Raw genomic sequence first — 27,296 nt, forward strand, 5'->3', positions numbered from 1 at the left:
TTTGGTATTGGGACGGTCGCGTCCGGGCTGCCCGGGGCTGGTCTGAGTATTTGGGTCTCTGGTGAGGGGTAGAGGCGGCCGCAGGCTCAGGACCTGCTCGTTTCCGCCTCGGACGCCACGGGCTGACCTTGGCCGCTGTTCGTTGGCTGTTCTTGCTGACCTTGGTTCAGGGTCGGAGCCGATGGCAGCTTGGGCCGCCGTCAGCCTGAGCAGGGTCGCTGCCCGGTGCTTGCTGGGGGCGCGAGGCTCCGGGGTACAGGCGGCTCTTCCGCCCACCCTCGCGGCTTCCCAGCCTGAGCCCACGGGCTGTACCCCCACTCTGGGCAGGACGCTGCACCTCACCGCGGCGGTCCCCGCCGGGCACAACAAGTGGTCCAAAGTCCGGCATATCAAGGGTCCCAAGGACGCCGAAAGGAGTCGCATCTTCTCCAAACTCTGTTTGAGCATCCGCCTGGCAGTTAAAGGTAAGTCACCCGCTGCTGCCCTCTCTGCGCCCACAGCTAAACCAGGGCCCACCCCGAACCTTGGTCCTTCATATTCTTTTCCTAATTCCCACTTCATAAACGCTCAGGGCACCTACCTACATTATATGTCTCCACTCACTTTTCCAGATGCTGAGCATCGGCCTGCGTGGCAGGGAGTTGCTCTTAGGACGATAATGATAAAAGTGACTTCATTCTAGTGTGTAGCCGGGTATTTCACAGAAACAGACCCCAAGAGTAAGGTCACACGTGTATCTTGCCTGAAGAGACAAATCAAGCCCTCTAGTCCCCTCTGGTAGCACATAGGTTGTGGCAGGGGCATTGAGTAAATCTATGACTTGCGCAGTCTCAGTTTGCTTCATTAGGGTTTCCTAAGAAGACACATTTACTGGAAGGTAAGTTTGCAACCTTGTCTTTTTCAATTGTGTAGCCACTGCAAGAGGGCTTTTCTGTTTTTGTATTTAGTGTCAGATACCTGTAGGAGTAGAGAAAAAAGTCCTGTAAAAATCATGGACTTTGGGGTCAAGAAGACTTGGTTTCTGTCACTTACTAACTGTATGACCTTGAGCAAATGGCTTAACCTTGCTGAGTTTCAGTTTCCTTCTGTAAAACTCGATAGTACCCTCCGTATGGTCGTTTCTGGCACATAATAGGCACTCAGTAAATACTAATTTACCCCTAGAACTCATGCCTGATATTTCTCTTAGCTTCCTTCTAAATTCTTGATAATTGAGAGCAACACTATTGAGTGTATGTTATATGCACTGGTAATACAGAATAATGAGGTATAGCCCCTACCCTGAGAGACAGCATGATTACTTGCTGTCATATGAGCATTTCAATAATTACACACAAAATAGTAGAGTCACAGCAAGGGGTATTAATAAGTCCAGGAAATGTTGGTACCATTTTCATCCCTTACCTCTTCATCTGATGCAAAGTGGTATTTGCTGAAACCTAGCAGAAAGATACCCATCATTAAAGAGTGAATTAGAAACTTCTTTTCCAAAATACTTCTCCATATTCCATTTAAACTGAATAAATATTCTAAATTAACTGAGAGCCAAGTGGTGACTTGCTGCTCTTTTCACTGGGGGTGGGTAGAATGGCAGAAATCCCTTCTTTCTCCCCGGCTGTAATGAGATGTGTTCACTCACTCTTTTCTCTCTATCTCAGAAGGAGGCCCTAACCCTGAGCACAACAGCAGTCTGGCCAACGTCTTAGAGGTGTGTCGCAGCAAGCACATGCCCAAGTCAACGATTGAGGCATCGCTGAAAATGGGGGTGTGTCCTCAGTTTGACTTCTTGTTTTGATCACAGCCCCTCCAGGGCCCATGTCTGGAAGGCCACTCAACACGCCTTAGATTATCAGAGAGACGGGTAGCATTGTGGTTGATACCCTCAATACAGAGCCTTCTGGTGGCTCTCTGACCTTGGGCATTGGTTATGGGAGTAAAATCAGGAATAGGATGAATAGACAATGTACAGAACTAGACGGCCTAGGACTACTCAGCTAAAGTGTGAGGAGGTGAGGTAGAAATAAGGGGGTACAATGTGGGGAATGTTAGATTGAGGAAGGGTGAGTTTTTCAGGGATTTATGCCCTAAAGGAGAAAAGCCAGTAGAAAGGGAGATGGGGCATTAGTGATGGTGGGAGGGGCAGGGTTAGAGCCCAGTATTGGGAATTGTCTTTGAGCCCAAGTGAGAGGACACGTCTTCCTCTAGGACAGTAGGAAGGATTTGAGGAAGTGATAATCATCTTAATAGCTAATAATTATTGAGTGCTTACTCTAGGCCAAGCACTTTGATAAGAACTTTGTATGCATTATCTCACTGAATCCTCAAAACAACCTTAAGTGGAAACTGAGGCACAGAAAGATTAGGTGACCAAGTCCCATGGAAAATGACAGACTTGAAACCAGACAGACTCTAGAACCTGTTCTCTAACCATTATACACATGCCTTCATGTGGGCTTTGGTGCAGATAAAGTAGAAGAAGGAAGACATTGTCATTTGAGAGTTCCTGGAAAGGCAACGGTGCTGGGAGAGAGTGGTGAAGGTCAGATGTGTGGGCAAGGGATGAGTGGAGGCGGCACGGGAGGTCCAATGAGATTGGTCACTAGGCCTTTGATGAATTGTTTGAATTTTGTGGCCATGCTATTTTCAGTGGTTCTTATGATAGGGCCCAGGTGTGCTATTTCCTAAAGTGATACTCAGCACCCCAGGGGTGGGAGACTTCACAGGTGGGTTTCATGTGAGTTGCGTGTAGGATGAGTCTTGGTAGGAGTGTGGGGGGTGGTGTGTGTGTTAGATGTGGGATTCAGCTGGGAGGAGGAAATGAAACTAGGAGATGACTGGTTGTTCAGGGACCAGAGAAACAGACTCCCCACCCAGTAAGGGGTCGTACTTGTAATTACTTCAAAAGTTGGTCCCAAAGGGCCACCTCTCAGAGGTGGGGGGGGGGGGCGACAGTAAAGATTTGAGACCCTAAGCTGTACCCCAGAGTGCCCATCCCGTGGAGTCAGTATCTGTGTTCTGGGCTGGGGTGCAAGAGGGAATTGGGAAACAGGAAAATATGCTCATGTTGTTTATTGCAGAAAACCAAGGATGTTTATTTGCTGTATGAGGGCCGAGGCCCTGGTGGCTCTTCTTTGCTCATTGAGGCATTATCTAACAGTGGCTCCAAGTGCTATTCAGACATCAGACATATCCTGAACAAGAATGGGTAGGTGTAGGTCTGGGGAGAGTGGAAGGGTATGAAGACTTGAGGTTCCAATTCTTTGCAAGGAAAGTACATTTGTTCCTGGTCATGTTTCAAGTTTTAAGCATACTTCATCCTTAGCAGAATCCAAGTGGGATCATTTATTCTCCCTTAATTCATTCTGTACTAGGCAGAACCCAGAAGACTTGTTCATCAGGTGGAGAAGGGGCCCTTTGTCCCATTTTTCCTTTCTATAGCCATATGATGTCCAGGTCTTACAATGTAGCACCAAGACTGGAATCTTAAATGATGAGCAAAGTCTTTGCATCCACTAAACTGCAATCAGGGCAGAAAGAAGGGGATGGAGATATGTTTGGATTTTTCCCTTGCCTGGTGGTAGCTGCATATTCCCCTTCAGAAGTATGTATGTCTATATTCCAAAGTCTGGGTGAGAAATAGAGTGGTTAGAATGCAGTGCTATATGGGGGCTGAGTGTCTACAGGCATTCAGTTTGGTGTGTTTCCTTTCCTTTGAGGGGAATGATGGCTGATGGAGCTCGCCACTTTTTTGACAAAAAGGGGGTGATCGTGGTTGGAGTGGAGGACAGAGAGAAGAAAGCTGTGAACCTAGAGCGTGCCCTGGAGCTGGCAATCGAAGCAGGAGCTGAAGATGTTAAGGAAACTGAAGATGAAGAGGAAAAGAACATTTTTAAAGTGGGTATGAAGCCTGGTGTTTGGTGGACTTTCGAGATGATCCTAATAGATGCATTAAGGCATGCTTCTTTTTCTTCTTTCTCATGCCCTGGGGTACAAGTGACATAAAGAGTTCACGTATTGCATAAACATTTTTTTTTTTTTAAAGAATTTATTTATTTATTCATGAGAGACAGAGAGAGAGAAGCAGGCTCCCAAGGAGGAGGGAGCCCGATGCGGGACTCGATCCCAGGACCCTGGGATCATGACCTGAGCCGAAGGCAGACGCTTAACCATCTGAGCCACCCAGGCGCCCTGCATAAACATTTATTAAGTGAATACTAGATAGGGCTTGCTCAGGACTATGAGAAGGATTCAGAACTCTGAAAACTGTATCTCTGCTAGTAAGAACTTAAACACAGTGATTCATACAGTAGTTCCATTCAGGTTTTGCAAAGTTCTGACTGGCTTTATTCTGCTATCTCCTGGCCCCTCACCTCTTGACTTTCTTTTGTCCCTAGTTTATTTGTGATGCCTCTTCACTGCATCAAGTGAGGAAGAAGCTGGACTCCCTGGGCTTGTATTCGGTGTCCTGTTCACTAGAATTCATCCCCAATGCAAAGGTGCAGCTGGCTGACCCTGACCTGGAGCAGGCCGCCCTTCTCATCCAGGCTCTTGGCAGCCATGAGGACGTGATCCAGGTCTATGACAACATTGAATAACCAGGCTCTGTGTGCCCCCGGGGGCCTTCCTAGGCAACTCGCAGCTCATTCTGGAGCACAGGCTTCTGCAGCGACTCTCAGACTGAAGCAGATTGGAGGCCTAGCAGGTTAGGAGGCATAAAACCAAGACCTGCAGCTTTTTGGCCAAGGGAATCACCATCTCTGTGGGGCCTCTTTGTCAGCTCTGCTGGTGTCTCAGAGCCCTCCTGGCTACAGGGTGGAGCCAGCCAGCTAACCAGACTCCCTGATCTTAGTAAGTTGTCCCTTGTGGGCATGGCAAGTGCCCTGAGGGCCTTTGTACTAGAAATTGCTCTTAAATAATGTAACTGATCTGAGTTGCTATACTCCTGTTGTGTGACTCTTGAGTTTCCTGGGTTTTTGTCCAGCTGTGGGGATGCTCTTGACTTCCTTTGAAGTCTATAGGTTTAGTTCCACTACTCCAGTCCCAGGCCTTTTTTTTTTTTTTTTTTTTTTTTGACCAGAGAAATGTAGCTCTCTACAGGCAACACTCTGTACTCTAATGCTGGTCTGGTGGCCTAAACCTGTCATTAATCATGCAGATAGTATTTGTCAAAATACCTGTGTATCAGGAACTGTACTTAACCAGGAGCACAAGCTGTTTAGTTGGTGCCGTTAGATCCTGCTCTAAGACATAGGACCTCAGAGGTCAGACACAGGACTGCTGTCTGCTGCAACTACCCTAAGGCAGTGTGAACTGCTGTGCACGTGTCCATGTTCTCTTCTTGTGGCCTCTGTGCCCTCCTTCGCCAGACAGCTTAAGGCTAACACAGTAGGAAATCAAGTGCCAATGATAAGGGACTCCCAGACCCTGCTTCACACAGGCCCCATGTGTTCTGAGATTGGTCAGAGCAGACCTGTCAGCAGATTGGACTGCTCTCAGGAAAGGCTACGCCAAGCTGGCTTTGAAAGCTACTTGATCGCCAGAATGCCCACCCTAGCTCCTTTTCATCCCTGCTGCCAAATGATGCGGCACTGGGAACTGGAGAGGAAATGAGAGTAGAAGGAGGGTGAAGGACTGAGTCAGAGCCTGGCCAGCTGGGAAGGAGGACGCTTCATACCTTTGGCTCCTAAGTGTCACTTTTGGGTTTAGAGAGACCAGGAGTGCCAGTCACCTGTGCCGGGGCCCGTCACACGTCAGGCCTGGAGTGGCTTTTTGATCATTTATTCTCCCTTAATTCGTTCTGTACTAGGCAGGACCCAGAAGACTTGTTTATCAGGTGGAGAAGGGGCCCTTTGTCCCATTTTTCCCTTCTATAGCCATATGATGTCCAGGTCTTACAATGTAGCACCAAGACTGGAATCTTAAATGATGAGCAACGTCTTTGCATCCACTAAACTGCAATCAGGGCAGAAAGAAGGGGATGGAGATATGTTTGGATTTTCCCCTTGCCTGGTGGTAGCTACATATTCTCCTTCAGAAGTATGTATGTCTATATTCCAAAGGCTGGGTGAGAAATGGCTTTTTGATCCCTGTTATTCACCTACTCATAAGTCGTGTAAGCCAGTTCTGAGGTCAGAGTAATTTTCCTGAAGGAGCTTCAGGTAAATGAGGAGAACAAAAACCAAATTGGCTGGCTATAAATATTCAGCTTCTGGGAAAAACAGATTACTAATTCCATGATGACTTTAACAGTTGGAGAGCAAAGGCTAAGGAAAGAAAAACCAATGAAATAACCCACGAAATGCCAAAGCATATCTCTTATACCTAATTTCATAATCATGATACCACCTGGCATTCTTTAGTTTTTTTTTTTAAGATTTATTTATTTGTGAGCGAGCGAGCAGGGGGAGGAGCAGAGGGAGAGAGAGAATCCCAAGCAGGCTCCACACTCAGCGCTGAGCCCAAGGCAGGGCTCGATCTTACAACCCTGAGATTATGACCTTAGCTGAAATCAAGAGTTGGATGCTTAACCAACTGAGCCACCCAGGTGCCCCACATTCTTTAGTTTTTAAAGGAGATAACTCATCCAAATAGTGCACTTTAAAGTTTAAGTGCTGCTTTGTAATTTATAAGATACTTTTACATGTTATTTATTTTATTTTCACAGCAAACCTATAAAATAATCAGGCCAAGTATTTTATGCACAAATGGTCTCATAGCCAAGCAGGTGAGAATAGGTCTCATACTACACCTTACGTTGATAGACCTTTGTTTATAAAAATAGCTGTTTTGTAAATGTTGAATATAATTATAATTTGGAAGAATCTGATAATTTCTGATCTGAGAAATCTACACCAGGAGAGTCTGCTCTGGAAGGGAACTTGGCTATTCATGTGAATAGTCCTCTGATTAATAGATAGGATTTGCTAATAAGGATTTTTGTGTAACCAGTTTTCTTACAGCAAGGCTTTGAATGGCTCTGCACTGACCCCTGGTGGTGCCCTGCAGTCTTTCCTGTGGCTAATATGGGAAAAGCAGAAATGAAGCCTTATTTGGACCTGTTCTGCCTCTAGGTCTGCTAAAGAGACCCTTAGCTACATAGGTTAAATAGTTAAGTAACTGTTTAACTGAATAGTTAAGTAGAGAGGATATGCATTCTGCCACTAAAAATTATTTTTTGAAGAATATTTTATGTCAGGAAATGTTTACAATGTAAAGTGGAAAACAAAGATGTAAAGCTATGTGTATAATATGGTCCAAATTTTAAAAATATAGTCATACTTTATCTATGAACTCTAAAAGAAAAAGACTAGAAGGAAGTGTATCAGAATCTCAAAACTGGTTATCTCTGGGTGGTGATGTTATCACTGAGTTTTATTTTCTATAATCATATATTTTATCAGGGGAAACATTTTTAAAAAAAGAAAACTAGTCACATTATTGTCCAGCTAGGGCGACAGCCGGTGAGAGGCCAGGAATCAGGCATACCTTAAACTCCAAAGAATGAGATCTGGTCTTGGCTTGGCCTTATCTTTGGTCATTGTCTTAGCAGACAAAATCATTCAATGCTTTGCAGCTGGCTTCAGCTCACTTTCAAGTGACCTTTCCATGGGATGGGAGTATTTGTGACAGGTTCCGTCCATAACCTTGACTCTCACAAGAAGCGTTCATGTGGTATGTAGCCACCTTCCCTCTGCCAGAGGCCCCAGCTAAATCGAACAGGAACCATGAAGGCTCTGCTTCCAGCCCACAATGGAAATTCAGCCATGGCCTGAGTTACTCTTTGTTTTGTATGGTTTTGTTTTACTCTCTGAAACTTACAGCACAACAGTCAATAAAACTTCACACTCGAAGAAACCCCAACTTGTAGACTTTTATTTGAATCCCTGGGGACTCCTCTGGAGCCATTCTGAAGAGGAAATAAATGAGCCAGTAGGTCTGGCAAGAGCGAATGTTATGATAGATACCATACTAGTCTTGCCCGGAACCGCTTTCTCCCCCTTATGCCCTCCCCAGACGCTGAACAGGATAGTAGTTTTTGCTTTTCCTCTTTTTGTCTTTCTTTTGTCCATGTGAAAGAGGTCTGTGTTTTTTGAATGAATAAGTGACCCTCAAATCGGGGGATTCCCTACCCCCTTCCTCCTAAGATATAACCACCATTAACAATCTACTCTGTAGTATTTTACTCCTTGGAACCAATCTGCTGGGGAACAGATTTCAACTCTGCCAATTGCCAGCAACCTTGGACAAAAATTTAACCTCTTTGTACCTATTTCCTCGTCTATAAAATGAGGACAATAGTACCTATATCGTAGGACTGTTTTAACAAGTAAGTAAGTTAACATACATTAAGCACTTAAAACAGTGCCTGGCAATGGTAAGTGCTCAATAAATGTTGGCCTTTCCCCCACCCCCACTAAGTATGAATGAACATTTTTTAAAACTGAAATGTGATCACCTTCTACATTTCTGCTTTATAAGTTGTTTTTGTTTTTTTCATTTCACAATGTATCCTGGATGCTGTAATGAACATTACTTACCTTTGCTCACTTGCCTAGTGTTCCTTAGGATAAATTTATAGAAATGGAATTTCTAAATGAAAAGCAATTTTTCCCTATTAATGTCAATAATATGTAAAATATCATGGTTGTAAAAATTTCTCTGAGGTAGACATCATTCCCTAATAATGTAGATGAAATAACTGGTTGAACTAGTGATCTGAATATATTCTTTACCTCTGAATTAAAAGGATTTCATTAGGGGCACCTGGGTGGCTCAGTTGGTTAAGCGTCTGCCTTCAGTTGAACTGATGATTGAGCCTTGCATTGGGCTCCCTGCTCAGTGGGGAGTCTGCTTCTCCCTCTGCCCCCACCCCCCACTCATGCTCACTCTTTCTTCTCAAATAAATAAAAATAAAGAAAATCTTAAAAAAAAAAAAGAATTTTCATCAAATCAGGTGGTAGCTTTGTTGGTTTTTTTTTTTTTTTTTTTTTCAGAGAGCATGCACCATAAGCAGGGGTGGCGGGCAGAGGGAGAGAGAAAGAGAATCTTAAGCAGGCTCCACACCCAGCTTGGAGCCTGACGCAGGGCTCAGTCTTGACCCTGAGATCATGACCTGAGCCAAAATCAAGAGTCTGACCCTTAACCAACTGAGCCACCCAAGCACCCCTTGTTTTCAGGTTTAATACCAAATTCATTGAGCTATCCCTGAAAAGAATTCATTCATGTTTATTATTCCCTATCTCGTGTCCAAGTGTCCCTATGCTCTTGAAAGAAAAAAGGAAAATGTTCAGCTGGTATATCAGGCTGCCTGAAGCCCTGAGCATTAGGGGCAGGTTGTGATCCTTGGGATCAGGTATGACTCAGGTACTTAACCAGGGGCATCTACTCAGTGTGAAACCGGGGAACAGACTTGAGGAGGCATGGCCCAGATGGGAGGCTTCACATGGGGAAAATGAAGAGTGAGGAGAGAAACAATATAGAAAGAAAAAAATAAACTAAAAGGGCACACTTGTGGAGATTACATTCAACTACTAACATCCCCAGTTGAGGTTCACTTACTCAAGAAAATGTTTTTTATTTTTTTAAATAATTTTTTATTGTTATGTTAATCACCATACATTACATCATTAGTTTTTGATGTAGTGTTCCAAGGAAAATGTTTTTTAAATGAAATGTTTTTCAATTGTACTGTGAAAAATGCTAGGCATACCAATTTGAATGACAGCTTCTGTCTCTATGCTTACTTCCTTAAAGGCAGTTACAACAGAGTGGGATAGGTGCTTTGATAAAGAAAGTACTAGGTGATCTGGTACCCAGAATTGTATTTGTCTGAAGGGTTTCATGGAGGGAGTGATGTTCAGGCTTAGTTCTTTCCTGAAAGAATGGGGGTGGGGGGAAGAGTGGAGGAGAAGGGTGTTTAAAACAAAATAGCAGATGCAGAGGTATAGAGGCGAGATGAACTCCAGTGGTTCCGTGTGGCCAGAACATAGAATTTGAATGATGGGGTTGGCAGAGGTGGGAAATGGAAAAGCTTGTGGCTGGAGAGGCATAGCCTGAGTCCTGAAGGGCCTTCTTAACTCCATTCACATATTTGACTTATCCTAAGGGCCATAGGAAACTGTAAAGTTTTTAAGCAGAGCATGACAGGATCAGGTGTCCGTTTTAGAAAGATCACCCTGTGATGTAAGCAGACACTGTTATACTGGGTTTGAACTAGGATGGTGGAGCTGAGGGTGGGAGAGGAATGGACAGATTGGTGACATGGTCAAGGTTAGCTGTGGGAGGAGGGAAATGGAGAGGAAGAGTTCTCCAAGGTCGAGAGTTCACAGGGCCAACTTGTGAAACTGAAGATGGCAGAGGAAATACGGAACTATGGAGGAAAAAGATGAATTCAGTTTGGACCTGTAGAATTTGAGGTGCCTATGGGAGGCTAGAGGATGATGTCTTGGGAGCTCAGAAGAAAGTCTAGTATGGTAACTTCAGCATGGGAATGTTTGAGATGGCTGTTAAGAGACATAATGGAAAGGAAGCAGTTACTAGAAGGAAGGAAAGTCATAAGGCTCTTTTCAGCTAAAGACTTATGTGGTTGTACTGTGGTTCTCTACTATGTGTGAGGCACTATTCTAAGTGCTGGTGATAGGGTAAGGCAGTGAACAGGACAAAATCCCTGCTGCCACACAGCTTTATGTTCATTGTAGTTAGAGGAAAGACAAGTAAAATACAATTTTAGTCACTGTGAAGAAAAATAAGGCAGAATAAAGAATGATGGAGAAGAGAGAGGCTCTTTTGGATGGGGTGCTTAGAAACTCAAAAGAGTTGACGTTTGAGCAAAGACCTGAATAAAATGCAGGAATTAGCCATGGGAACACTTTGGGGAAGAGCATTCCAGGTAGAACAAATGGCAAGTGCAAAGGTCCTGAGCTTGGTAGGCCCAAAATGTGGTAAGAAGGCAGTGTGGCTGGAAGAGTGATCATGGGAGAGAGGTAGAGATGAGGTAGGAGAGGATGGCAGGGCCAGCTCCTCTTGAGCCCGAAAGGCCATGACAAAGAGTTTGGGTTTTATTCTAAGTGCAATGGGAAGCCATTGGAGGCTTAATAGCAGGACGGTGGCATCTGAATTACATTTTACAAGGATCGCTTTGGCTGCTGTGTAGAGAATCATTTTTCAGGTGACCACAGAGGAAAGGAGTAATGGGTTAGGAGGTAGGGCAGTCATCCAGGAGAGGGTAGAAACTTGGACCAGGGTGGTAGTGATGAGAAGTGGTTGGATTCAGATATATTTTGAAACCAGAGGCGAGAAGACCTGCTGAAGGATTAGATATAGGGGTGTTAGGCAAAGAGCAAAACCAAGGAAGACTTCTAGGTTTGTATTTTAACAATTGGGAAAATAGAGGAGCAGGGTGTTTTAGGGGGAGGGGGAAAGGATAAAGAGTTCAGTGTGAAACTTGTGAAATTGGAGATGTGTTTCAGACATTCCAAGAGAAGCTGCTGAATAACCCTTCCAATACAGGCAATGGAGTGAGTACTAGATTTCCACTTGCATAGTTCTGTTTTTCTTTTATATTTATCTCACAGGTCTATAAAATTAAGGGTCAGATATGAGCCTCACATTGGTAGATTGGGACCTCCAGCACTGGCTTATTACACACATTCTCACCAGGGTGATACCCCAGTGGAGTGAAAAATGATTAAGGGGTGAAAAAAAATCTTAGATAATACAGTGGTATGTGGCCTTCAAAGCTCAACCCTACTTGACCAAATCTTATTCCTTAGTATTTAATTTCTCACATTAGAATTTACATTTATTTAGTAATGCAAAATTTTCTCCTGGGGGGGGGGGATAATGAAAAAGCAGTTGAGAAACACTGGACTGGTACAAGAACATGACCTTTGGGTGGCAGATAGACCTGTTATGAATCCTGGCTCTACCACTTGGACATGGTCCTTAACTTCTCTGAGCTTCAATTTCATCATTTAAATGCCAATAGTATTGCTTACCTCAGAGTTATTGGAAAGATTAAATAAGATGATGTGCCTGGCATATAATAAATGACTGGTAATTATTAATTTTCTTTCCCTTTTTTCTTTCTCCCCTTCCCAGAAAAGAGATTATTATAGTTAGGAACTACAATAAACTGGGTAGGGATCTAATCAAGTGGGGGAATGACAGATTTAAAAGCTTGTTTGGAGAGAGGTTAAAAAAAACCAGGACAAGGGGCCTGATTAAATATTGGGGGGAGGAGGGAGTGTAAAGAAAGAGGGGAGTCCAAGGTAATTCTTGAGAGATTTGGCACCCAAGGCAAAGCCACCATCAAAGATTCTTAGTTGACGGTTGAAAATAGCATGAGAGGAAGATCATTCCGGCGTCTGATTTGTATTACACCGGAACAAGGACTAGAGGAAGGGAGCCCATATTAATTGTGATGGACTTGGCATCTGAAGACCTGGGTGTATAAAATGTTGAACAATGAGGGTTGGAGAAATTATTTATGGTCATTCTCTATTTTGAAATATGCAGCCAGTACAATTGTTTTGGAACAGTATTTCGGTGGCACGGGAAAACATTTATAAAATGTAAGCATACTACAAAACAGTATGAAGCCGTTTTTGTCAAACGTGTATCTTGGTAGGAAAGAGAGAAAATTATCCCTGGGGTGGAATTTTTTTTTTTTTCAGTTTTACTTCGAAGAGCTTGTATTGCTTTCATAACCAAAGAAAAAAAGCTTTTATCCGAAAGAACCTCTCTGACTTTGCCACTTACTGGTGTCGGCCCTGGCCAGCAGCGGAACTCCCAGACTTCCGAGGACCCACATTCCAGGACTACCCCGGCCCCTCCGAGGGTGTGGCCCCGGAGGTGGGAGACCCAGGAAAAGGCGGGCAGTGGTGAGGCCGCCCCTGCCTCCGGGCAAGCGCAGCGTCCGGACCGGAGGGCTTGTCAGGGGATCGGGCGGCAGAGGTGGCCACACGCCGGGAAGCGCTCAGAGCCAGAACCCACCCCGCTTATTGGGCGCCCGGCGCGGGCACAGGGAGGGCAGGACGCCGGCCTCAGGGGCCGCCCTGGCGGCCGAGAGCAGGGAGGGCGGGAGGCCGGCGGCCCCTCCAGACGCTTTCCCAAACTCCAGCCCCAAAGTAGCCGGAGGGGAACAGCGCCAGCCCGCGCGCCCGCCGAGCCTTCAGTGACCCACGGGAGGTGGGAATGTGGGCGGAGCCTCACGCGCGAGCTGTGATTGGAGCAACCAACACCTCCCGGGGAGAGAGGGAGGGCGAGACGGCGAGGGATGCGCAGAGGCGGGTGCTCAGAGCCCTCTGCGTGATTGGCTAGCAGAGAGTGAACCGGGTGCTGTTTCGATGATTGGCAGGCAGTTAGACAGCCCTCGGAAACGGCCTTGGCTTCGTCCATTGGCATTCTGCGAGAGTAGGCGGGATTGGTTCATCGTGTGGTGCTGATGATTAGCTGGCGACTGAGAGTTAGGGTGTTGGGGAGAGAGCGGGGTTGGGGGGCGACTGGGGCAGCGACTTCCTCCCTGTTATTGGCTGGTGAAGTGAGTGGGGGTGGTACGAAGGTCCAGCGACTGCCTGGGATTGGCGGGCGCTGCGGTGAGTGACAGACAAGGGGGCGAGCTGCGCGACCAGCGGTTTGTTTTTCGGAGCGTTCCTGAGGTGGAGAACGGTGGCCGGACGGAGCGACTAAGGGACTGAGAGACTGGCGGGCGGGCGGGCCGAGCGGCGCCGCCAAGGCCGGGCCGGGCCGAGCCGAGGAGCGCCGGGGATGTAGCGGGCCACCCTGCCCATGCCACAGCGCCCGGCCGCGGGCGGAGCCGGAGCCGGAGCCTGGGGAGGCGGCGGGGGCCCCGAGCGCAGCCCGCGCCCCCCGCGCGGAGCCAGGCCCGCTGCCGTCCCCGCCGCCCGGGTCCCCGGCATGCAGCTCCGGCTGCGGAGGTGACACTCGGGCCCGAGCCGCCGCCGCCGCCATCGCCACCATGGGTGAGTGTCGCCACCGCCCCGGCCTGTGCCCGCGCTGCTTCGCGTCGCCCCGCCCCGGGCTGAGGGGAGGAGGACCCTGGGCGGCCGCCTGACAGGCATGGACAAACCGCCCGGCCCGGGCTGCGGACCGACTGCGCCCGCCCGCCCGCCCCGCTCTCGGCTCGGCGGCCGGGGCGGAGGTTCGGTTTTCCCCCGCCCGCCCGGGCGGTCCCGGCCGTTGGAGCCCCCTGGGCAGCCGCCTTCTGGGCCGCGCGGCGGGCGCATCCCGAGAAGGCGGCGGCGGGATCGAGGGCCCGTGCTCTGCGGGGCAGCCCGCTCCGGCCCGAGCGAGCCGGACCGCGAGCCCGAGGGCGGGGGAGCGGGAGCTCAGTGTGGGGCCCGGGCTGGAGGCTGGTGCAGGCCCAGCTGCTGTTGTGTCTTTTCCTTGATTTGCTTTTTTTTCCTGCCTGTGTCATTTCCTTCCCTTTGCTCACACAGGCCGGCCAGCGAGAGTTCCCGGGGCTTGCTCTCGAGCCCTGTGCGCTCCCCAGCGCAGGGGGGAGGGCGTGCGGGGAGATAGGCTGGGAGGTGATTAAAACGGCAATCACTGTTCCCAACAGCGCGGTTGAGAAATGCGAGCCGCACGCAGATTGCTGGAGGTTAGGAATTGGTCGGGGACTGCCAGTTATAATCCACATCCTATTTTTTGAAAAATCCGGTTGCAATGTTTTACATCCATTATTTTTATTTAGCGGTATCCCTGAAATTATATAACTTTTTAAAAGAAGCATTCGCTGCACAAAAGAATCTATGAAATCATTTCCTTTTTATCAATACTTGCAATTTCAGTTGTGAAGATGTAATCTAAGAAACGCTTTTCATGCCTTCCACACGCGGCATTTGAACTGAATTATATTTCGTTGTCCTTTTTGGTAATTTAGCAAATGATTATTGGACTAGGTTAAGGAGCAAATAACATTTTAGATGTACTTTGCTTCTCTTGTTGGATCGGTTATTGTGTTACTGTTGAAAACAATCACAAGTTTTGCAAAGTATTTGGTATTGTCCTAAATAACCAGGGAGTAAACCTCAATGAAAGGATCCTTTGCAAAGGCATTCATTGTATCTGTGAAGTGCCATGCATGTGAAGAGAGAACGTTAATATTTGCTTTGCCCTATAGCAAGGTCACGTCGTTTCGTAGAAGGTTAAGTGTATGCTGTGTCACATTGAGCAGATACTGTTTTGCTGCCTGTCTCTACACTGTGCCTTTGAATGAATTGCCTTGTTCTATTCTGCGCTGCCCTTGTACAGTAAAGGATGGGTTTGTTCATTTGCTGGGTTTATTGTTTCCTTCCCATGCTTTGCTTCAAAAGCGCGTGCTCTTCTGGTGTAAGTCTCCTGTGACAGTAAGCAGAAAAGGAACCCAGTAAGGCTTGGTATTTAAATACATAATTCAACAAATACTTACCAAACATTTACTATAAATGGGGCACATGATTCTTCTTGTCCTCCCCAGGCTTTAAACATTTATTTTGTGTTTTGGAATTTGATGATTGAACTCAGTCCTTGAATTGGTTTGTGAACTTATGTTTGTGATAGTCTTTCCTCTTTGTCTTGTGAGGGCAGTCTTAAGTCCTGATAGGGAGTATGTAATACTTGAGGATGGGCAGACTCCCACTCCCCACTTTCTTGACTGCTGAATCAGTAAGAGTGCCCAGATTTGTTGATTACATTTGCATGTCTAACCTGAAAATAGATGTCAGCCTGTTTTCACATTTCAAGACATTTTTATTTTATTTTTAAGATTTTATTTATTTATTTGACAGAGAGACAGTGAGAGAGGGAACACAAGAAGGGGGAATGGGAGAGGGAGAAGCAGACTTTCTGCTGAACAGGGGGCCCGATGCAGGGCTCGATCCCAGGACCCCAGGAACATGACCTGAGCTGAAGGCTTAACGACTGAGCCCCTTCAAGACATTTTTAAAAACTATTTTAAGTGTATGAGTTTATGGTGAGACAAGTGATGGGGAGGAAAGGAACTATATTGGTAGGGGCCAGAACCCCAAAGAAAAGAGGACCAGGAACTCTGCTTTTCATTTGTTCCCACTGTCTGTTTTATATAAAGAAACTGAGGCAGTGAGAGGGGAACTAACTTGCTTGGTGGCTGCCGAAAAATTAGGCAAGCTGGTTTAAGAGCCACTGGCCTAACTTTCTCCAGCGGGTTCCCCTCATACCATTCTCTCTTTTTTGTAGATGACCTTGATATGCAATTAGAGCTAATACTGAATTCTTCCAGAGCCTGACCTTTAATTTACTTTATAAAAGGTTCAGCAAGGATATGTGTACACACACACATGCACGCGCCCGCGCACACACACACACACACAGAGTCTCTTAAGTACTGGTTTCCATTCTGGTGATGTATATGATGAAAATTCAGATTCCCAGGTTTTCTTTAGTTGCTATGGCTCTAAATAAACTGTGATACAGCAAGAGGTTGATAAGAGAGACATACAGACTTATTAATAGTTTCATTATACTTGTTAAACTTCAGCCCAGTGAGGAAAGGACCAAAACTAAATGGAGTCCCTGCCCTGTAGGTTCTTTGGTGAACAGTCATCTTTTCCTGAGCTGTTCAAAGCCCCAGACTCAAGCTTGTTTGACAACTTGGGTTGATAATAAAAACAGGTTAGATTTTATATTGGCTGTTAGCGCCAGTAAATTTCTAGTGGGAACTACATTTATCCCTGTAGTACACTTATCCTTGTAAATAATAGGAAATATGGAGATATGCTTCTTTTTTTTGGCTTTAATACTATGTGGTTATTAAAAAAAATTGGGATTGGTCATTTTTCTTGGTCACTAGAATTCTTTCCCAGTTTTAGTAATTATAGTGGCAAATGCTGTTAATAACACTTGAGACTAATTCACTAGTGTATATTTGGACTTTTTAGAAATGCAATCTGAAACTTAGTGGGAAGTGTTATTGAAAAACATGTAACAACTTGGAAATGTTACAGGAAACTATAGTGAACTGAGTACAGGATTAAGGATGGGTTGGTTCTGCTTTGATAGCTTGGTTGGCAGTCAGAATCATTGTGATTTACAGACACCTTGGGTCTCTAAGATTTCAGGGCTGTTGTGAGCTCCCAGTTAGACCGCTGTCAGTTCAGCTTGTCTAGAATCTGACAACCTGACAATCTAGACTCTGGCCAACTGTTTTAATTGAAATTTGGGTCACAATTTAATGAGTCAACATTAAAGGCAGATGCTTAACTGACTGAGCCACCCAGGCGCCCCTTATTTTTTATTTTTAAAGATTATTTGAGAGAGAGAGTGAGCCAGAGCGAGAGAGACACTGAGCACAAGCTGGGGGAGAGGCAGAGGGAGAAGGAGAAGCAGACTCCCCGCTGAGCAGGGAGCCTGACTCGGGACTTGATCCCAGGACCCCAAGATCATGACCTGAGCCAAAGGCAGACACTTAACTGACTGAGCCACCCAGCCGCCCCCAAAATTTAAAAATACATATTACAAAGTAAGCTGTTGCTTCCTCGTAAGAATCAACATATCACCGCTGTATTTTATTTTAACGTTTAATGAATTTAACCTAAAGGTCTGGAAACTATAGGATTATGTATGTCAATCCCAAAACTACAGAATTAATCTCTTGCTCCTATGCACCTTTATACCATTTTGATAAAGTACCTACAACACCGTTTGTACTCACTTGTTTACATGTTTCTGGCTCACCTTACCTTCTTAAAGTAACTTCTTAAGGCAGGATAAATGCAGATATGGGGCCTAATACTGCTCCCGACACATAAGAGATTATAAATAAATGCGCAAAGACTAAAGGAATAGCTTATATAAACAGAACCAAGAAAACTGCTTCTTGAGGTGCCTGGGTGGCTCAGTCTGTTAAGCATCTGCCGTTGGCTCAGGTCATGATTCCAGGGTCCTGGGATCGAGCCCCAGGTCAGGCTCCCTGCTCGGCAGGAAGTCTGCTTCTCCCTCTTCTGCTCCCCTTGCTTGTGTTCCTGCTCTCGCTGTCTCTCTCTCTCTGTCAAATAAGTAAATAAAATCTTTTATAAAAAAATAAAATAAAATCCAACTGTGAGGAGCACCTGGGTGGCTCAGTAGGTTAAGTGTCTTCTGCTCAGGTCATGATCCTGGCTGGGGTCCTGGGATCGAGCCCCACATCGGGCTCCCTGCTCAGCGGGGAGCCTGCTTCTTCCTCTCCTTCTGTCTGCTGCTCCTCCTGCTTGTGCTCTCTCTGTCTCTGCCAAATAAATAAATAAAATCTTTAAAAAATTTTAAAAAAATAAAAATACATTTTGAACAATCAGTTACTTTGGAAGGGCTGTTATATCCCAGAAACAGAAAAATACCAGAATTTGACTTTGAGATCTAGCAAAGGTTCAACCATGTCCATGAAGGAAAAAAAGTCTTTTGTGAATTGAGGCTCAAGCCTTTTTGTTTGTACTTACTATAAAATGATGTTTGCCCGGGTACTGACAAGGTGGAGGCAGTGGGGGTATGTGAAATGTCATGAAGATTAAGATAGTAAAATCTGGGGGCGCCTGGGTGGCTCAGTTAGTTAAGCATCTGCCCTCAGCTCAGGTCATGATCCCAGGGTCCTGGGATCAAGCCCCATGTGGGGCTCCCTGCTCAGTGGAGAGTCTGCTTCTCCCTCTCCGTCTGCCTGCCGCTCCCCCTGCTTGTGCTCGCTCATGCTCTCTCTCTCTGTCAAATAAATAAAATCTTTAAAGAAAGAAAAAAAAAAGATAGTAAAATCTGACTCAGGGACACTGAAAACAGCATTTTCTGGGTGAGCAGTGTGATCAGATGATCCAGCAGTGCTGGGTAGAGCACTGGCCACATGAAGAAATAACAATATTAGTTAAATGAAAACAACAATTAAAACATTACTTTGGGGATTTGTATATATGGAAAAGGGAGAGTGTCTGACATAGTACACAGATGTCATACAGGACAACAATGTTTATTGGTGCTACTAGAAACTTTTCTGGGTTTTTAGCCAAGGGAATTCATAAGTGGGAGTGCCTTAAGACCCTGCTTTTAGATAGAAGTAGTAGTTCAGTCTGCAAGATTGACTTCGTGCTGGAGCTAAGGAGAGAGGAGTGTGTTGCCTGGCAGCCCCCAGACCATAGGTCAGGGTATCCGGAGAAGAAAAAGTCCGTGCTGCTAGATAATTATGGATAGCTGTCTGCTTAAGACTGCTTGAGAGCTTCCACTTTTGAAGGCTGAACTCTAATCCTTATTTCATAGATCCCTTTTCTATTTCCTATGAATACTCCTTCCCTCTATAGTCATAATCTCTTAATCTCTAGAATGAACTTCTTCCTCTGTGCTTCTTCCTGGTAGCTTTTAAGTGTGTCAAACCACCTCCATCCTCAGGAAATCTTTTCAAGGTTATAGCACACTAACTATTACCCCAGCCTCAAGTTATTCATGTGTAAAGTTCACAAATGAATTGTTGATTTCTACTACTTCCAATTTCCTTTTAATCTCCAGCTTCTTGATTCCCTTTAAAATTTTGTTTCTGCCTCTACCACTCTATTGGACCTGCCTGGCCTATGCCTGCTGCTGTCCTTCTTTGGTCCTGAATGCTGGGTGTCACTCTTGTTTTTTCCCAGCCCTCTTAAAGTTTTCTTTGCCAGCATACCTTCTTCCTCCTCTACTCAATAAGGATTACTGCTCATTGAGGATCAGTCCCTGACCCGCTTTTCTTCCCCTCAGTCCCCTCACTTGTTTTTAGGTCTTTTCTCATCTTCACTTCATTTTTTAAGCTCTCCTGTGTAGCCTGAACAGCTTGCTTTTCTGAAAGAATCCTTTTTCTGTTAGTAATTATGTAAAATCATCTATAAAACCTCTTGCTACTTAGGGCGCCTGGGTGGCTCAGTCGGTTAAGCGACTGCCTTCGGCTCAGGTCATGATCCTGGAGTCCCGGGATCGAGTCCCGCATCGGTCTCCCTGCTCGGCGGGGAGTCTGCTTCTCCCTCTGACCCTCCCCCTCTCATGCTTTCTCTCTCATTCTCTCTCTCTCAAATAAATAAATAAAATCTTAAAAAAAAAACCTCTTGCTACTCACTGTAAAATTTTTTTTACACGTGCGTGTTTATGTACTCTGGTTTGTATACTGTCTTAAATCAATCGCTTTATTTGTGTAACCTTGTATTTGGGTCTCATTCATTCTTTTACCCCTAGAGTTTGAACAGCTTGAAACTATCTAATATATAATACATATTGGTACTCAGTAAATGGTTATTGTTAATGACTAATAAAAATTCAGGAATAAAATTAAGCATTAGGGTGGATTAAGTAGTGTCTTGTCTTTTCCCACTGACCTTTTTCCATTGATGATAATAGCCAGCATTTTTTTTATAGCTTTACTAAGTATTAGGTACCATGAGAAATAATTTATAAGTTCTTTTTCCTCTAGCTCATACAGCAGCTCTGTGAGATGATACTTTTATTATCTCCATTTTACAGATGAGGAAACTGAGGCTTAGGGGGGATAAGTGATTTGTTCAAAGCCTCCTTAAATCCAGGTCTTTCTGACTTTAAAGTGCATATAAATGACTGCTGCACTCTAAGAAAGCTGCTATTTGTTTTTAAAAGTTTGTTTTTGTTTTTGAGGAATGTTAATAATTCAGTTAAAATCTCAATCCAGGAAGAAATGCCTAAAAGAGCCACTTGATTTACTTCCCGTCTTTATCCACATCCTCAGTTTGAAGTATCAGTTTAAGAACCTGTTTTCGACTTTGACAAAAATCAGATTCAATAACCCTGTGTCCCTTCTGTCAGTTATCCTGACTTTTAGGACATAGTGCCATACCATTCCTCTAGTGTGTTCTCAGTGCTGGAACTACCAAACAAGTTTATCCATGAGTAATGCCAAGAATTGGTTAGCTTCCTGGAAACCGAATTTGTCAACCTGATAAACCAGCTCTTATAACAGCATCAGCTTATATAGAATTAGAAATGATTCTATAGTTCTACTTGTCGTGGATTTGACTTGAAAAGCATGTGTTGTGCGTCTCTGTGTGTATATTCACATCCATCTAGGTTCGATATCTGAGTTGAGACAACAACAGAAATCGCCAATTCACAAGGTGGTTACCTTGATACTGAAAACTCCATGTATTCTCCTCTTAGGAATATCACTGGATGTGCCTCAGAAAACACGTACCTAGTCATAATCCTCTTTATAGTGATCCCAATTTACTGCTACAGTTGGCCCCAAAATTGTATACACATATTAAATAGTAGGTAAGCCAACTTAATATAGAAGCCTATACATATTGTATATATAAGCCAGGCTTCCTAGCTTAGATGTTATGCTCTAATTTTTAAATCTTGGTTGGGAGGTTAAAAAAACAAAACAAAACAAAATATCATGCAAGTTCCCTTTCTTTAAGGAGCCTACAGGGAAATCGCTAGAAAATATAAAATAATTGATGGGATGTATGTATTTGTGTTTGTTTTTGTTTTCACTGTGACTGTGTATTTTATCTTGGGATGTATGTGTTTTAACTCTGACATGTCTTTCTGTAGATACCCACTTTCTTTACATTCACTGTCCCATTTATTTATCCTTTTGGCCCTCCATCAACTCTCATACATACTTTGGTATATATTTTGGAATGGAATTAGATGGGAAGCTACTCTACTGGTGTTTTTCCTGCACATTTTAAGTCTAATTTTACTTTTATGAGCAGGCACAAACCTCCACATGGGCACCCTTCTCCTGCCTTTCGTGTACCTCCTCAGAGGGTATGCAGGGCACCTGAGCACATTTGATCTAGAAAGAGGGAAGAGGCAAATAGCACAGATTTACTTTCTGTACTTAATGATGTTCTTTCCACAAGGTGTTAGAAGATTTCCAAGGAACAACGACAAAAGACAAAAGATAGGTGCTCTCTGGGTGGAGTCTCTTGTACTTGCTTCTTTTAAGGTGTGCTCCAGGTCCCCGAGTGACTCATTTGTCACCAGAACATGTGTAACAACTCATCTTTCATATTCCTTTCCAGATCAACAGATTTATCTTCAACTCCCAAATGCTCTTTGAGTAGACAAGGATCTCTTGAAGGACCTGGGAGAATTTTGCAAAACATGGAATTGGGCTGGTTTGGGTTCTGGTTTTGTCCAGTTGTCTTCAGTATGTGAGAATTCTAGTACTCTATGCTATTTCAAGAAAAGGGGATTAAAAGTAATGCCAGTAAGGCAGAGACAATGCATTGCTTCGTCAGTTAGGGAAGAAAAACAATAGAACTGCCTTTTGGCTTCCCTGTGGGAAGCAGAAGGCCTATAAACTTGTAAAGAGTTGGGAGGGGGGTTGTTCACAGACTAGGCTTGTAAAACAACTTCTGTTCAAAGCAGCTACCTGAGGTCTTGTTTGGTACTTTTTTTTTTTTTTTGGTACCTTTTAAAATGTGCTCTTCTACACGGGATGCTTTAAGAATAAGTCTATGTGTGACTCTGACCCATAATCAGCTCTCCATGAATTCATCTTTTCACTCAGTACCCTACTACACTGTGCAACTTTTCATCTGTTTTTCCTCATTGAGTTTCTCTGACACTGGAAGAATTGCCCTGTTTGAGCACCTCCCTTGCCACCGGTGAATTGGTAAATATTGCTGCCAGAAATCTGATTGGAGATTTGTTAAGAATCAATTAAAATATAAGTGGTCATAGTCTGACCTCAGTTACCTATTCTTCAGACGTCAGATGCATGTGATTATAGTTACAGAGTTTGTCATTTTACCTCAGAACTCCCTGAGTATTAGTCATATAATTCGTGATAGTAATTTGCTGGTCTGTATTTTTTTTTAAGTTTTTATTTAAATTCCAGTTAGTTAACATACAGTGTAATAATAGTTTCAGGCGTACAATATAGCGATTCAACACTTACCTATGGTCCTTATTGAAGTATCTTAGCCCTTGTGCTCTCTTTCATTGCAGATGAACAGGAGGCATTGAACTCAATCATGAAGGATCTGGTGGCCCTCCAGATGAGCCGACGTCCCCGGGTGCCTGGATATGAGACCATGAAGAACAAAGACACGGGTCACCCAAATAGGCAGGTGTGTGTGGCCATGGCAGACCCAATTAAATTGCTGGGGAGGGGTTTTCAAATGGGAAATATTTGAAGAAGCCAAGGATACTCTACTACCAGGCTTGAATGCTATTGGCCCCTTTCTTTCACAGTCTGTTAAATGGTAAGTGATATATACCAGTCATGGTATATATACCAAATCATGTGGGTCACGATCTAGAGGCCCAGAGCCTTGTGCATCTGACCTTGTGCCTAGTGTTTCATCTGAAGAGAATAAGAATAATTCCTTTACTTATAGAGACAGTATTCATATTACTGTTCCTTTACTGATTATTTGGCAAATGTTTAATCCAGATTCATAATCTCTAACTCAGAAAGTTTTTTAGCTATCTTACAGTATATACTTAGGAAAAATTAATTAATTAGTATTAGCTTATATAAAATATAATTAGGAAGGGAAATTTATTTAATAAAATGTCATGTAGTATATTCTAAAGGTAACAATGAGTGATTTTATTATTGTTGTTTATAATTGTTTCCCCTTATATTAACTTGGGTAGCTGAGTGCCTATTTTATTGCGAATAGTGTGGTTCTTCAGGAAAACAGTTCCTATTTTTGTTAACATTTAAACTCGAGCACTGTTGAGAACCTTCTTCCCACCTCCAGTGTCATTTACGAACTCCCTGATTCCTGGGTACTTTGGCCTGCAGAGAGGAGTGAATGATGGAGCACTTTCTTTCCTAGTGGGTATCTGGTGCTATATCATATGCCTATGTTTGGTGTGTTTGATGAAAATTTGTCCATGCCATTTTCCCTTGTGGTTCTCTTCATTATCAGCTAACCTTCTCTTTCCTCATTTGTACCTTGTTTACCAATTCTTCAGAAGAATCCTTGGTTCCTAGAGAAAGAGTAAGGCCCTAGAACTTTTATTGTCTAAGGTCTGCTAGATATAGCCTCTCAGAGTATTTCCTGCCTTTAGGAAAACTAGGGACCCTGAGTCCTTTTATATCATGATATAACAGAAGGATTAGCTTAGAAAGCTGCTTTTATTTTTATGGCTACCTTACAGAACTGGAGAAACAACAGAATAGGGCCCATTCTTGTACTGTTTTCATACATTATTCTGTCTAATTGTGTGGGTTCTGCCTTGCTGTAACTCTTTCCTATTCAAAGCTGCTTTTGGAAGGAGCATTTTACCAGAAGTGAGTCCCCTCCCCCAGGCTTGAGCCTAATGACCTCACTTTCCTTCCTGTCTTCCTATGTGGAGTGTGCTGCTCCAGTCAGCTGATCTTTCTCCAAATGGGGCTGTTAGTGTGGATATCAGTTAGGTGAAAAGGGGAAGCTTTCTTGAGTTGGAAGACCCAAAGGGACTAGGCTGGGAAGAGGAGGGTGGCATGGTGGTCCCTGATCATTCCTGGAAGGGAGATTACCTTTTAGAGATCCTTCTGCTTAGAACCTAAAAGCTATTATAAGAAAAGTCCTGATCTTGTACTGTGTCTGCTGCTGTGTTATTAAAGTAAAGTCCGTGGTTATGAAGGGAGAAGGCTGTGAAAAAGGATTGCCTGTTGGTTAGGAAGTAATCTTAACAAGAGTTAGTGGCTCTGAGGACCCGCAATTTACTTGAATATCATCAATTTTTTTCTCTTGCATGGAGGGTACAAATTATTAACCTCAGTCTTTTTGTTTTTAAAGAAAAAACACAACAGCAGCAGCTCAGCCCTTCTGAACAGCCCCACAGTAACAACAAGCTCATGTGCAGGGGCCAGTGAGAAAAAGAAATTTTTGGTAAGGAACCAAATTACCCATAAAGCTAAAATGTGCTTTCAGATCTGAACCAAGTGCTGGAAGAGTGTGGCGTTCATTTCCTAGACAAGTCATTTTAGTGGATTTGTAGGGAGTACTGGTTACTGATTACCTATGTTCTGTGCTTTTAGTCACCATTTCACAAAACAGTATTATTCATAAGCAGTCTCTGTCAGTACTGTCCAGTACTGTCCAGTATACTTTGTGTGATGATAGAAGTGTTCTGTATCTGTGCTGTCTAGGGTAATAGCCACTAGCCACACGTAGCTATTGAGCCATTGAGGAAGTGAATTTTAGATTTTACTTAATTTTAATTTAAATAGCCATATGAGGCTAGTGGCTACTGTCTTGGACAGCACAACTTTATATATTATATAAGGGACTGTTGGCTTGCTGGGCAAGAAATGAAGTGCATTCTTGGAGGTGTTTAGCGATTCATTGGGACGTTCATTACTCCACACAGATCGTGTGTTTCTACACATTGTGATAAGCTCATCAGTGGGAATCCTATCCAAGATTCTATTCCAGGAGGCATGGAGATCTGGGGGAAATGTGAAGCTATGGAACTAGCTTGGCTGTTTAGAAATGGAAGCTCAAAGTTTTATGCTAATATTGGGTAAAAGGCAATGAAAATGTCAAGATCACTTTTTCCTCTTAATAATGTCAAGGTTGTAGAATGGTCTCTCCTGAGAATTGTAGCAGATGTTCAGCTTCTGACCAGGAGGGGTATTCTTCAGCAAAATCCAAAAGCAGAAATGGGGAGAAAGTCTCAGTGAATACATTTCTAGGAAGGATGGGATGAGATGAGGGTAGGGGAACCTTCGAGAGATGTGTTTACAGCTTAGTGTAGTGAAAAGAACCTGGCCTAGGTCCTAAGAGGAAAGTATATAGCAATACAAGCCTTTCTCAAGAAACAAGAAAGTTCTCAAATACACAACCTAACCCTACACCTAAAGGAGGTAGAGAAAGAATAGCAAATAAAGCCTAAACCCAGCAGGAGAAGAGAAATAATAAAGATCAGAGCAGAAATCAATGAACTAGAAACCAAAAGAACAGTAGAACAGATCAATGAAAGTAGGAGCTGGTTCTTCGAAAGAATTAATAAGATTGATAAACCCATGGCCAGACTTATCAAAAAGAAAAGAGAAACGACCCAAATAAATAAAATCATGAATGAAAGAGGAGAGATGACAACCAATGCCAAAGAAATACAAACAAAAGAACATACTATGAGCAACTATATGCCAGCAAAATAGATAATCTGGAAGAAATGGATGCATTCCTAGAGATGTATCAACTACCAAAACTGAACCAGGAAGAAATAGAAAACCTGAACAGACCCATAACCACTAAGGAAATTGAAGCAGTAATCAAAAATCTCCCAACAAACAAGAGCCCAGGGCCAGATGGCTTCCCAGGGGAATTCTACTAAACATTTAAAGAAGAATTAATAGCTATTCTTCTGAAACTGTTCCAAAAAATAGAAATGGAAGGAAACTTCCAAACTCATTTTATGAGGCCAGCATTACCTTGATCCCAAAATCAGACAAAGACCCCATCAAAAAGGAGAATTACAGACCAGTATCCCTGATGAACATGGATGCAAAAATTCTCACCAAAATACTAGCCAATAGGATCCAACAGTACATTAAAAGGATTATTCACCACAACCAAGTGGGATTTATCCCTGGGCTGCAAGGTTGGTTCAACATCCACAAATCAATCAACGTGATACAATACATTAATAAAAGAAGGAACAAGAACCATATGATCCTCTCAACAGATGCAGAAAAAGCATTTGACAAAGAACAGCATCCTTTCTTGATTAAAACTCTTCAGGGTGTAGGGATAGAGGGTACATACCTCAATGTCATAAAAGCCATCTATGAAAAACCCACAGTGAATATCATTCTCAACGGGGAAAAACCGAGAGCTTTTCCCCTAAGGTCAGGAACATAGCAGGGATGTCCACTATCACCACTGCTATTCAACATAGTTCTAGAAGTCCTAGCCACAGCAATCAGACAACAAAAAGAAATAAAAGGCATCCGAATCGGCAAAGAAGAAGTCAAACTCTCACTCTTTGCAGATGATATGATACTTTATTTGAAAACCCAAAAGACCACCCCAAAACTGCTAGAACTCATACAGGAATTCAGTAAAGTGGCAGGATATAAAATCAATGTACAGAAATCAGTTACATTTCTATACACCAACAACAAGACAGAAGAAAGAGAAATTAAGGAGTTGATCTCATTTACAATTGCCCAAAACCATAAGACACCTAGGAATAAATCTAACCAAAGAGGCAAAGGATCTGTACTCAGAAAACTATAAAATACTCATGAAAGAAATCGAGGAAGACACAAAGAAATGGAAAAATGTTCCATGCTCATGGATTGGAAGAACAAATATTGTGAAGATGTCAGTGCTACCTAGAGCAATCTACAC

At 43.8% G+C, this 27,296-nt stretch overlaps 2 protein-coding genes across 8 annotated transcripts in view; both read left to right on the forward strand.

Moving 5' to 3' along the window:
* LOC113908018 (translational activator of cytochrome c oxidase 1) lies at window positions 1–8,846 on the forward strand. 3 transcript variants are annotated; one of them, XM_027567886.1, is made up of 5 exons: window positions 1–464; window positions 1,659–1,708; window positions 3,078–3,205; window positions 3,717–3,894; window positions 4,395–8,846. In XM_027567886.1, exons 1-5 carry the CDS (start codon window positions 182–184, stop codon window positions 4,593–4,595), a joined length of 840 nt encoding a protein of 279 aa, XP_027423687.1. In that variant the 5' UTR covers window positions 1–181; the 3' UTR covers window positions 4,596–8,846. The 3 variants fall into 3 exon arrangements, with proteins under 3 accessions (XP_027423687.1, XP_027423686.1, XP_027423688.1); XM_027567885.1 differs by having other exon boundaries at window positions 1,659–1,765; window positions 4,395–8,845; XM_027567887.1 differs by lacking the exon at window positions 3,078–3,205 and having other exon boundaries at window positions 1,659–1,765; window positions 3,760–3,894.
* Window positions 8,847–13,528: 4,682 nt separating this feature from the next.
* MAP3K3 (mitogen-activated protein kinase kinase kinase 3) overlaps window positions 13,529–27,296 on the forward strand; it is a 63,698-nt gene continuing 49,930 nt past the window's right edge. The window contains exons 1-3 of one of the 5 annotated variants that reach the window (XM_027626587.2): window positions 13,669–13,982; window positions 22,948–23,069; window positions 24,735–24,827. In XM_027626587.2, coding sequence (XP_027482388.1) covers window positions 13,979–13,982; window positions 22,948–23,069; window positions 24,735–24,827 — 219 coding nt within the window. In that variant the 5' untranslated portion in view covers window positions 13,669–13,978. Of the gene's footprint in view, window positions 13,983–22,947; window positions 23,072–23,180; window positions 23,205–24,734; window positions 24,828–27,296 lie in introns of those variants that run through there. The other 4 variants (XM_027626583.2, XM_027626588.2, XM_027626584.2 and 1 more) reach the window with 4 other exon arrangements.

The sequence above is a fragment of the Zalophus californianus genome, chromosome 16, assembly GCF_009762305.2.
Source record: "Zalophus californianus isolate mZalCal1 chromosome 16, mZalCal1.pri.v2, whole genome shotgun sequence".
NCBI lineage: Eukaryota > Metazoa > Chordata > Mammalia > Carnivora > Otariidae > Zalophus > Zalophus californianus.